The sequence below is a fragment of the Epinephelus fuscoguttatus genome, linkage group LG16, assembly GCF_011397635.1.
Source record: "Epinephelus fuscoguttatus linkage group LG16, E.fuscoguttatus.final_Chr_v1".
Taxonomy (NCBI): domain Eukaryota; kingdom Metazoa; phylum Chordata; class Actinopteri; order Perciformes; family Serranidae; genus Epinephelus; species Epinephelus fuscoguttatus.
In genome coordinates, this window is record NC_064767.1 from 38,256,207 (window position 1) to 38,268,230 (window position 12,024).

The 12,024-nt window shown below is 41.1% G+C and overlaps 1 protein-coding gene across 3 annotated transcripts in view; it reads left to right on the top strand.

Annotated features, from left to right (window-relative positions):
• LOC125903972 (heterogeneous nuclear ribonucleoprotein L-like) overlaps positions 1-12,024 on the top strand; it is a 118,818-nt gene that overhangs the window by 54,840 nt on the left and 51,954 nt on the right. For all 3 annotated transcript variants that reach the window (XM_049601213.1, XM_049601214.1, XM_049601215.1), the window contains exons 5-7: positions 801-886; positions 985-1,081; positions 3,037-3,109. In XM_049601213.1, coding sequence (XP_049457170.1) covers positions 801-886; positions 985-1,081; positions 3,037-3,109 — 256 coding nt within the window. The remainder of the gene's footprint in view (positions 1-800; positions 887-984; positions 1,082-3,036; positions 3,110-12,024) is intronic.

Consider the following 12,024-nt stretch of genomic DNA (forward strand, 5'->3'; position numbering starts at 1 on the left):
CATGTATGCTGCTGGATTGGAAGATGTGTGTGAAGAATCCATGTTTTAGCTTCTTTGCAGCAACATTTGAAGTATTGTCAGCTGTCATTGCTACATACGGGTCTGGACAGACATGGATGTAAACTGTAATTGCAACTTGACTGGTTCGCAGGAGCATACAACTGCAAGGCAGTTGTTATAGGTCAAATTGTGTCAAATTTGTCATAGAGCTGATTATCAGCATGCTCTAACTGCCTTCAAGAGCAAGTCAAGTTTCACTACATTGGGATGATATAACTTTTATCTCTTTTGTCTCTCCCAGTTGATGTTCAATGGCTGCGAAAAAAACCTTCTAAAAGTCTGAAAAGACGTTAGTTGGTTATTTGTTGTAAATGCACTGAAAGATGCAGAATGATCTTGTATGCCCATCTGTCAGTCCCTCCCTCTCAAACAAACTGCATCCACTCATCTTCTCTTAAAAGCAGTGTCTGTCTGTCTAGACTTCTTCTTAAGAGGGTTTTCATAACCCTCCATCAGGCTGTCTGTCTCTGTCTATACTGCCTCTCAATATATAGTTTTGTGACAAAATGACTCCCAAGGACTTTTTGCCTGCCTTTTAAATGTTGCTAAGTGTGAAATGTAGTCACCAAAGCACCTTCATTGTGGTAGTGTATATTTACATTTAACGCAATAGTTTTTGTCAGGACATTGGGCCAATAAGTACATGAGGGGTTAATACAGGTTAAGGCACACTGCAGCATTAGAAACTTTAAGAATGTGTTGAATGTTGGATTTCTGTCTCTTTTTCCATTTTGGTCCAGGATGTACTGTACACAGTGTGTAACCCCATTGGCAGTGTGCTGAGGATTGTCATCTTTAAACGAAATGGAATCCAGGCCATGGTGGAATATCCTTCCTGATATGTGTTAATGTGTGTGTCTTTGCATGCTGTGTGAACCTGTGTGCTGGAATGTACAGCATCCTCTCCTTAACCCCACTCTTCAGGTTTGAGTCAGTTCAGTGTGCTCAGAAGGCCAAAGCTGCACTGAACGGAGCTGACATCTATGCTGGCTGCTGTACGCTTAAGATCGAATATGCAAGGGTAAGAGACAATAAACACTTCAGCAGTCACAAGCCTGGAGTCATTCTGTTGATTAAAGCACAGATGTGCTGCGACGGAAGGGTTCTTTCAGTATGTCACAGAAATAAGTAAACAAAATCGTAGATTTTGGGAAAGCCCTTGAACAATGCCTTACAGTAATCAAGACAATAATAGTATAAATACCTTGTTGTCCCACCAGAGAAACAATGTGACCTCAGCATTGCTCTTCTAAGTTGTAAAATGCCTCCGCGAGGAATGTCCGCAGTCATTCGGGCTTCCATAGTCGAGCGCACTTCCGCGTTGTAGTTTTCTGTAAAAATGTCCGTGAAAAATCCCCGCGATGTGAAAAATACATGCCGAGCAGTCACTGGTGCGCGGAGCGGAGTCCGCACGGTCGTAAAATCTGAGCTTTGCGCGCACAGGGCTTGCGGACGTCCGCTTTGAGTCTGCGCGGACCTTCGCGGAGTCCATTCCGCGTATGCGCATATGTGCGTATGTGTTTCGTGTATGTTAAGGCTCCAAGATTACATTACAGTACATTATCTTCTCTCTTCTGCTTGGGAGCTGTGAATTTACAGCTCACAGGTAGTCAACACAACAGAGTCTCTGTTTTTTGTTTGGTATCTAGTGCAAAAAAAAGTTACACATTTCTGACCTCTTTTAGCTTGTTCACTATATTACATCAATGCCACTGTCACATTGAACATCCCACTGAGCCCCCTTACAACTTAGAAAGGAAAAAAACCTGAATCATTAAATATTCGTTTGAAATGATTTGACTGACAAAATTTCTGAGTTGGGTACAGCCCTCGTGTTTCAAAATCCGATCACTGTGAAAGATAGCCCCCTAGATTTTAGGCACATATGTAATGTTAAAGGAGTGTGGAGTAAGATATGACTCTCTTCCTGTAACATATAGTTCTGTTTTGTCCTTGTCCTTTAACTGAAGAAAATCTCAAGCCATCCACTCACTAATTTCCGAAGTTTACAAGATTGTGGGTTCAGATCTTTAGGTAAAGTTGGGGTATATTAACTGTACGTCATCTGTTTAGCAACAGAAACAGACACAGAGACAGTTTGCAGGTGATAGAACCTAATGGTTAGAGTTTGGCCAATTTCCGGTTTTACGGACGGTATTAAACTGGTTGGATTTTATACAAACCAGCTGAACCATCATTTGTCATTATGACACACTGTAGCAAATTAACAAGTAGCCTAGATCAGTAACCTGTGCTAAAGGCATCATGGTGTTAAATCCAACTTGTATCGCATAAGCAGAAAGCAATAAGCAATATGCAATATGTCAACAGCAGCACTCCCTCTTGTGTGATATGGCTTATTTATAGATAATATAAATTTATTTGAACATTATATAGTTATTTATAAACAGAGGCAGCTGGTGATTATTTACCTGGGTGGGTCTCCAGGTAATGAGGACTTCTGGACAAATGTGGGACTTTTATTTTGGAAATTCTCTAAGTTGTAACAGTGACATAGTAAAATAAGAATCCAATCTGCTTAAAGTAGGTTATTATGCATTGACAGTTAATTGACCATTTACAAAACAATGTTAATTATCTTTGCTCTCTACAGTAGCATAGAGTGATATCCAGAGAAAGAGGGAGTCTGCTTCTACAGGTTATACTGGTTTGAGGGAAAAAAACAAGACACACTGCAGACACAGTTGCCTAAAGGGTCCTGAGTTCACACATTGTTACAGTCTCAACATCACTACCTCACCTGTCAGCTTCATCTGAAGGAAAAGCTTGCTGCATAGCAAGTCTGTGGTTGAGTGAGTGAGAGGAAGAGAGAGTGACACGTGTGTGTGTGTGTGTGTGTGTGTGTGTGTATATATATTTATATGTATATAAATGGATAAGAAGAATGCAGCTCCTGTATATCTGTGCTACTGTGCTACGTTTGACTGGATCCTGTTGAATTCTTTTTGTCAACAGCCAACACGTCTGAATGTGATTAAGAATGACAACGAGAGCTGGGACTACACTAAACCGTACCTTGTCAGGCGAGGTAAGGCATACACTGTGTCCTTCTTTCTTTTTTGTCTCAGTTTCATACTTTAACTAAAGGCACACTATGACCGCTGAACCATTTGAGGTGTCCCTACTGTTTCACAATCTGGAGGATCCTGTGAAAGGTAGGACTCTGTTTTCAGTCTGAATTCCCTGTCGTGGCATGTTTCTCTCCACTGCAGCCATCCTTGATTCAGGTTAAACCACTAGATGAAAAAGGTCAGTCATATGTGAAACTGTGTCGAGATCTTCAGTCATCGTGGACTGAGAGTGTAGTTATAAAAAGTTTGGACGGTAGACCTCCATCACACCAAGACTCCTCCTCCCGTCTCCATCAGTTTAAACACTTTCACACCAGCCAATCACCGGCCTCTCACAAGCCTGCACCTCGGCGAAACATTGAGGGAGAGAGAGAGAGAGAGAGAGAGAGAGAGAGAGAGAGCGAGAGAGAGCAGAGAAAGAGGGATGGACGTCAGGCTGACCATGCACTGCAGCTTTCTTCCATCTTCACCTTCTGCAACCCAGCAAAAAGAAAAAGAGAGAGGGAGAAAAAGAGATGGATTTCACTCCTGCTGACCACCATGCAGCTGCTGCTTCAACATGCCCAGAAGGCCTCAGCCCCACCTCTGTCTGCAGGACTCCAGTAGCACTTCCTTCCGTCTGTCTGCTCCACATTGTAATCTCCTCCTCTGTTTGAAGAAGTAGTCTCACATGGCCTGATGTTTGGTCCACACAACACCTTAAGCTCCTCTGAGCCTTTAAATTCTAGATTTTACTCTCAGTGTTTCTTAAGTGATGATCATGCCGGAAACAAGGAAAACTGACTTTATCCTCTAAATTGCCTTTTTAAATTTGTTTTCAGAAAATCTAATTAGAAGGGCGTAATGGTTAAAAGCTCAACACTGTGGACCAGACATGTTGATAGTCAAAAGTCTGGCTATGTGAGTCTACAGTATAAAAGTCTGACCTAATCTGCTCTCTGTCACTTCATCTGAATCAGGACTGTCACGATATCACGTTTTCATCACACTCCTGTTGTGGCGCAGAGTATAACAATAATGATAATATCCCCATACCGTAAAGATCATAACGATATTAAGAGACATTATTTAAATATTATTTCAGATAATATTAAACTTTTTTCACGTCATCGCCAAATTCAAACACACATCAGAGCAAAATGCAATGTAAAGATACATTAAATTGAAGAGGCAGTTGGAGAGATTTAGCCCTATTTACACAGAGATAGTGCCATAGGGTCGTTATGAAGTCCCATCATTATGCTGCCTTTACACTTTTACGCAGAACTTACAATGACAGCATCAGGCTGCTCCAGTGTGTCATTTTAGACAGCATGGCGTTATCGTGGATTCAAAAAGAGGCATGATGGGCGTGACATTTAACACAACAGCGTCGGCCTCTAGTGTGACATATAACATATACGTCAGAAACGCTTTATAAACAATAACAATGGCTTAAGATGTCAATAACAATCATTTACCATCTCTGTTATATAGTGGCTGATCTTGTCCTTTGCTTGGAGGGTGAGGAGTTCCCGGACCTCATTGTTTTCCCAATTTGTGGACATCGTCAGCCACTGTTCTTCTTTGAATAAGCTGCTAACTGCTATTGTCATCAAAACGTCACACCTGTGCTGCGTATAAACCCGTCCTACCAGGTCTCCCTCTTATACACATATTGTCTCAGTACTGTTACTACTAGGGATGTTCCTGGCAATGAATTTCCTTGTCGACTAAACAAAAATTTTAATTAAGACTAGTTGACTAGTCTAAAAAAGGGAAAACACTTCAAAATTTACATTCAAAATTTAGCACAATTTATTGTTAAGCAGAGGTGGAAAAAGTACTGAAAACTTCTACTCAAGTAAAAGGACCTTTACTTTGATGAAATTTTACTTAAGTACAAGTAAAGCTACCCTTTGAAAAATCTATTCAAGTAAAAGTAAAAAGTAGTTTGTTTAAAATGTACTTAAAGTAGAAGTTACTTAGTTACTTCCAACAACTTGATGGGGATACTTTTTCCACCTCTGATTAAAATACACTAACACTAATTTGGAAGAATACTGTGCATTCCAAAAACGAACAAATCCATTGAGCAACAGTGTTTCCCTTATATGCAACTAGCAGTGGTGGTGCTCCTCTGCTGAAATATGACCACTGCTGCTGATTTCTTTTTCTTTTTTTTTTGCCTTTGCTCTTTAGAAACTACTGTTATATTATTGGCGCTACGGACGCGTCATATCCAGGTCAATTCACACACTTGTAAGTAAAGCATTTAAGAGGAGATGAGAGGGCTCTGTCTTATCTCTTCATAAACTAAAGTTATATTATTTTGAGCCACAGACGTTTCATATAATAACATAACAATATACTATTTATCGTGTTATACGATGAAACGTTTCACTTTATAACGTGATAACTTATATTGTTTACACGACGGCATGTCATTTCTGTTTCTACATGGTTGCACCTTTACAGTCCTCCTCTGCTCTCTGTATCATGGACAGCAGAGTTCGATTCCGATGTGCACACACACAAACAGACACGTGAGCGTGCGCCCACACACACACACACACACACACACACACACAGGTGAACACACAAGAGCACGGCTCGGGCCGCATTTTTCTGACCGTCTGTGCACCTCCTGCTATGACACTCTCCTCCCCCTCCCTTCTTGTTGTGAGGAAGCATTTCCTGTGTGCCAGCTTGGGAATGTCGCCGGTCGACATGCGTACTAATAATGATATATATTGAAAAATACCGCGAGATGTTAGAGGAGCCGATCGGCTTAATCAGCATTGTGTCATCTCCTCTAGTAGTGGCTTGGGTGAAACGGACATTTATGGACCTGTAGAAGTTACACACTATAGCTGTAACCACTAAAATAACATCTAAAATAAATCAGCTGCCTCTGAAATGTGGGGCACATTGAACCTTGCAGATTATCTGACAGAAATGACAGCACTCCACTTTAAAGTTAATAAAACAACATCTAATTCATAATTAAATTTCAGCTGAAATGAGAGGCATTTTGCATTGTGCAGTATGAAGGTAACCCTGCACATTATCTTACAAAAACTCACTTAAAGTTAACAAATAACATAACATCTCAAAAAAGATTAATTGCTGCTGAATTCATTTTCTGGATCAAAGTACTGCCAAACCACGCTGGTTCTGCAAGAGGACATGTGAACTCTGTGTGTGTGTGTGTGTGTGTGTGTGTGTGTGTGCATGCGTGCGTGCGTGCGTGCGTGTGTGTGAGCAAACCAGTTAACAACAAAGCAGCTGTTGTGTTACTCATTAAAACAGTATTGATGTTTTTTGATTTGAATTGATTAATTTATGAATCTACAAATCACACCAATCATATAACGTGTAACATTGAATTAAACAATAGAATCTTAAAAGGAAGATTACATCAGTGCAAACCAAAAAAATGTGTTTTCATCTTACTCCATTAATAAGGTCTTACTTGACCTGTAAAAGTCCTTCTTGTTTTTGTCACCTTGATATTTTATGACAGGCTGTTCTGCCAAGCTGCCTTGTCCAGGCTGGTTGACAGCAGACATTTAGTGGACATAAATACACTGAACAAAAATATAAACGCAACACTTTTGTTTTTGCTCCCATTTTTCATGAGCTGAACTCAAAGATCTGAAATATTTTCTATATACACAAAAGACCATTTCTCACAAATATTGTTCAAAATCTGTCTAAATCTGTGTTAGTGAGCACTTCTCCTTTGCCGAGATAATCCATCCCACCTCACAGGTGTGGCATATCAAGATGCTGATTAGACAGCATGATTACTGCACAGGTGTGCCTTAGGCTGGCCATAATAAAAGGCCACTCTAAAATGTTCAGTTTTATCACACAGCACAATGCCACAGATGTCGCAGGTTTTGAGGGAGCGTGCAATTAGCATGCTGACTGCAGGAATGTCCACCAGAGCTGCTGCCCGTGAATTGAATGTTCATTTCTCTACCATAAGCTGTCTCCAAAGGCGTTTCAGACAATTTGGCAGTACATCCAAGCGACCTCACAACCACAGACCACGTGTAACCACACCAGCCCAGGACCTCCACATCCAGCATGTTCACCTCCAAGATCGTCTGAGACCAGCCACCTGGACAGCTGCTGCAACAATCGGTTTGCATAGCCAAAGAATTTCTGCACAAACTGTCAGAAACCATCTCAGGGAAGCTCATCTGTATGCTCGTCGTCCTCATCGGGGTCTCGACCTGACTGCAGTTTGTCATCGTAACCGACTTGAGTGGGCAAATGCTCACATTCGATGGCGTCTGGCACGTTGGAGAGGTGTTCTCTTCACGGATGAATGCCGGTTTTCACTGTTCAGGGCAGATGACAGACAGCATGTGTGGCGTCATGTGGGTGAGCGGTTTGCTGATGTCAACGTTGTGGATCGAGTGGCCCATGGTGGTGGTGGGGTTATGGTATGGGCAGGCGTATGTTATAGACAACGAACACAGGTGCATTTTATTGATGGCATTTTGAATGCACAGAGATACCATGACAATATCCTGAGGCCCATTGTTGTGCCATTCATCCACGACCTCATGTTGCAGCATGATAATACACGGCCCCATGTTGCAAGGATCTGTACACAATTCCTGGAAGCTGAAAACATCCCAGTTCTTGCATGGCCAGCATACTCACCAGAGATGTCACCCATTGAGCATGTTTGGGGTGCTCTGGATCAGCGTATACGACAGCATGTTCCAGTTCCTACCAATATCCAGCAACTTCGCACAGCCATTGAAGAGGAGTGGACCAACATTCCACAGGCCACAATCAACAACCTGATCAACTGTATGGGAAGGAGATGTGTTGCACTGCGTGAGGCAAATGGTGGTCACACCAGATACTGACTGGTTTTCTGACCCTCCCAGACTCCCCCAATAAAGCAAAACTGCACATTTCAGAGTGGCCTTTTATTGTGGCCAGCCTAAGGCACACCTGTGCAATAATCATGCTTTCTAATCAGCATCTTGATATGCCACACCTGTGAGGTGGGATGGGTTATCTCGGCAAAGGAGAAGTGCTCACTAACACAGATTTAGACAGATTTTGAACAATATTTGTGAGAAATGGTCTTTTGTGTATATAGAAAATGTTTCAGATCTTTGAGTTCAGCTCATGAAAAATGGTAGCAAAAACAAAAGCGTTGCGTTTTTATTTTTGTTCAGTGTAGGTTTCAGCTCCACAGGAAGAAATCAATAACTAGTCTGTACAGCAGTGTCTCAGCTCACCATAATGATCAAATCTGCCGCTCACAGACAGACTGGTAGCAGATCAGATAGTTAATAAACGAAAACACACATATACAGCGTGGTATTTGTTTGACTTAAACAGCTGTCTGTGCAGATTAGGCTTCAGTAATGCAACAGAAACAGATCTGGACTGTAAATGCAGGGGGTTTCTGGTTACCATGGAGCTGACTTAAAACCTTTTGGTGATGCATGAGTAGAAAAAAAACACATAACAGTTTAATCTGTCGAGAGACAATTAAAAGAAGTGTTGAGCTCCCAAGCATAAATCAGGCTCTATTCTCTTATTGGAATGCAGCTGGATTATGGTTGCAGAGAGTAGCTGTGAGGCTAGAGGCTAGATGTTTCCTTTGCTTCAAGAGTCAAGCAGTGCAAGTACTTTCAGTCAGGGGAGTACATACCAGGAACTGATTTACACAAGCTAACAGTGTTCTCTTGAGTGAAACTTTTCTCCCTGTTACGATATCATATATGTGACTGATATGATGTTGGCAAGGACACCAACTAGTAAATGCCCTATTGCCCCCTCTGCTCAAGGCCTCTATGTGTGGAGGAATCCATTTTTAAGAAAATTGAGACATCAGTTCAAGCTTGAAAAAGTTTGAGAAACAGCACCCGTTTACCGTACTGTTTGACAACACGACACGTTATTCTTTATACTTATGTAAATGGTGTGATAATGGTGAAAAGCAGTATATCGTGACACCCCTGATCACAGTGGCTGTACATCAAGACGCGTGCATGGATGTACCTCTCACATAATGTAGCTCTTAGAGAATGTTGATTGGTTTTTTTGGTACAAAGAGTGACTGGGATGTATCAGTACCTTGTTTAAAACAAGGCCAAACAACACCTCTACTGTAATATGACCAATGTCATTACATGCTATCTATGCACGGTCCTCTGTGCAGTCAGTTACTAGCAGTGCTGCATTCTTTGTACTGTATTTGATGTGTAGCTGATGTTCCTTCTGAAAAGTCTTAAGCTGTGTGATGAGAGTAATGTTAGGGTCAGCTCACTCTTGATTCAATCAATTCAGGAAATTAGATTGACTTTCTGTCAAGATAAATCAAAATATCTGTGGTATCTAAGGCTTAATAATCAATAATCAAATAATCAAAACACCCTGTTTTTCCACATTTTTGTTCCTCTAGAAGTAAGGCCAAGGATGGTGATGACACTAGTCCAAAGTGAGATATCTTTAACAGCTACTTTCCAGACCATCATGGGATAGCTATGGGTAGTCATGGTCCATAAAGTATAATACGTAATGTTTTTGGTGACACATCTAACCAAGCACAACTTCTTGTTCTTGTTGAATTCTCTCAATCAGCAGATCGTCTTAAAATGTATGGTTTCAGTAATATAAATCTTTTCTAGCACCACCCTCAGAACATACCTACCATATTCAGCTTTAAAGGTGCCATGTGGAGTTTTCCTGTACACAAACACGAGTCATGTTTATATGCATTGTTGTGGCTGCAATACATAGGACACTGACACAAATACACATAGACCGTCAAAATAATGGATGTAGCTACCGAGACGTCACCCATTGGTTTGTTGACTCCTGTTTTGTAGCCTCAAGTTTGGCATTTTTGCCATTGCCATATTGTTGTTTTTTTTTGGAGCAAGTGTAAACAGGTGAATTACAAAAAAACAGAGACCAAAACTTTTTTTTTACCAGGCTGTAAACCTGTTGATTTCTGTAAAGTTGGGCATTTGAAAATGGGGATCTAAGTGCCCATTAGGAGGAACTGCAGTTTTTGGCACTTCCGTGTTGGCTTTTTTCAGCCCCAGATGTTGCTGCTTGGCCACAACATGCTGGCAGCAGAGCGCATCCAATATGATCCAGAAGCTTTGCTGAAGCTGCTACTAGTGCTGTCAAAAATATCGATCTACCGAAACATATTGATTCTGAGTATTTGAATCTGTTTCAATACTCCTTTTCCACAATATTGTTGGACCAGTACCTGTCAGACTGGAGCCAACAAAGAAAGGACTAAGACGCAGGACTCAAAAACACTGGGTTTTGTACTGAAAAAAAGGGTTTGGTGCACAGATAATCAGTCCAGAAACACAAACAAAGGTGTCAAAAGGCAATAGACTTAAGCAGGGTCAAAAATGCAAAAATCTGGTCAAATCCAAAGAGAACACTAGGGAAAATGACTAGAACACACTCAAACAATTGAGAGCCAACTGGCAACAGACACAGGGCAGCACAAGGACTAAACACACAAGGGATAATGAGGAACAGGTGAAACCAATCAGGGCGGGGCAGGTAATCACACAGAAGGGAAACACACAGGGGCAGGAAGTAAAGTACCTGAAACAAGAGACAAGGGTGAGCATCAAAATAAAAAAAGGAAATACTGGGGCGTCGGTGGCTTAGTGGATAGAGCAGCTGCCCCATGTATAAGGCTGTTGCCGCAGCGGCCCGGGTTCAACTTAGGCCTGTGGCCCTTTGCTGCATGTCATTCCCTCTCTCTCTCTCTCTCCCCCCCTCACGCTTAGGTGTCCTATCTATAAAGGCAAAAATGCCCCCCAAAAAATATCTTAAAAAAAAAAAATAAATAAATACTGACAAAAACTGAAAACAGAGTCAAAGACAGAGTCTGTGAAGCAGGTAAAAAGAACAGCTCCATCCTGCGGACATGATGCATTACGTTATGCCCCACGTATTAACCCTGTACCAAAACACTTTGTGTGTGTCTCTGAGGTCTAATAAATGTGTCAAGAACATTTCCTTCCTCATTATACATTTGCATATATTATACATTTTTAAAGTATCCAACATTGTTTACATTCATGTTTTCTTGCTTGCAGTCTTTTTCCTACCTGCCTTTTTGGTGCATTGCAGCATAACTTGGCATGATCACCAGAATAGTGTGGCACCGTTGACCGAACCACGTACAAAGAATTTGCCTCACATTACCACTAGAGGTCAAAACTCCACAGGGAACCTTTAAGGTAGGGCTGTTTTGGTGTAGTTGAACACTGATGCTTGTAGCGATAGCTAATGCGGCCTAACACTGTCTTGGTTAAAAAAAAAAAAAATCCTGAAATGATTGATAACATTGTGAACTGGTCTTAGCTCTGTTACAGATGAAATATTCACTTTATAAATGTATATCTGCAGTGTTCTGTATTTTTAAAGGAGGTGCATTGCAAAGACACAGACAGAACATTGTCTTTGAGTAGCAATGGGAATCACTGGTCATACAGCAGTGTTTTAAGGAGAATATTCTTTTGAATTAAAGTATATCACAGACATAAAGGAGGGGAGGGAGAGGTTTTTACCCAGGGTATGAACCAAATACATGATATACTGAATATTCTTTTGAATTAAAGTATATCACAGACATAAAGGAGGGGAGGGAGAGGTTTTTACCCAGTGTATGAACCAAATACATGATATACTGTATATTCTCTCTATGCGAGACACTTTTAGGAATATTTACTGAAGCCACATTCATGCTTCACACGAGGTAGGAGTCTCACCACGATATCTATTCTGGACAGGGTTCCCATGGTCATGAAAATTATTGAAAAGTCATGGAATTCTGTTGTGTGTAATGAAATTGTCACAATAATCTTCCATG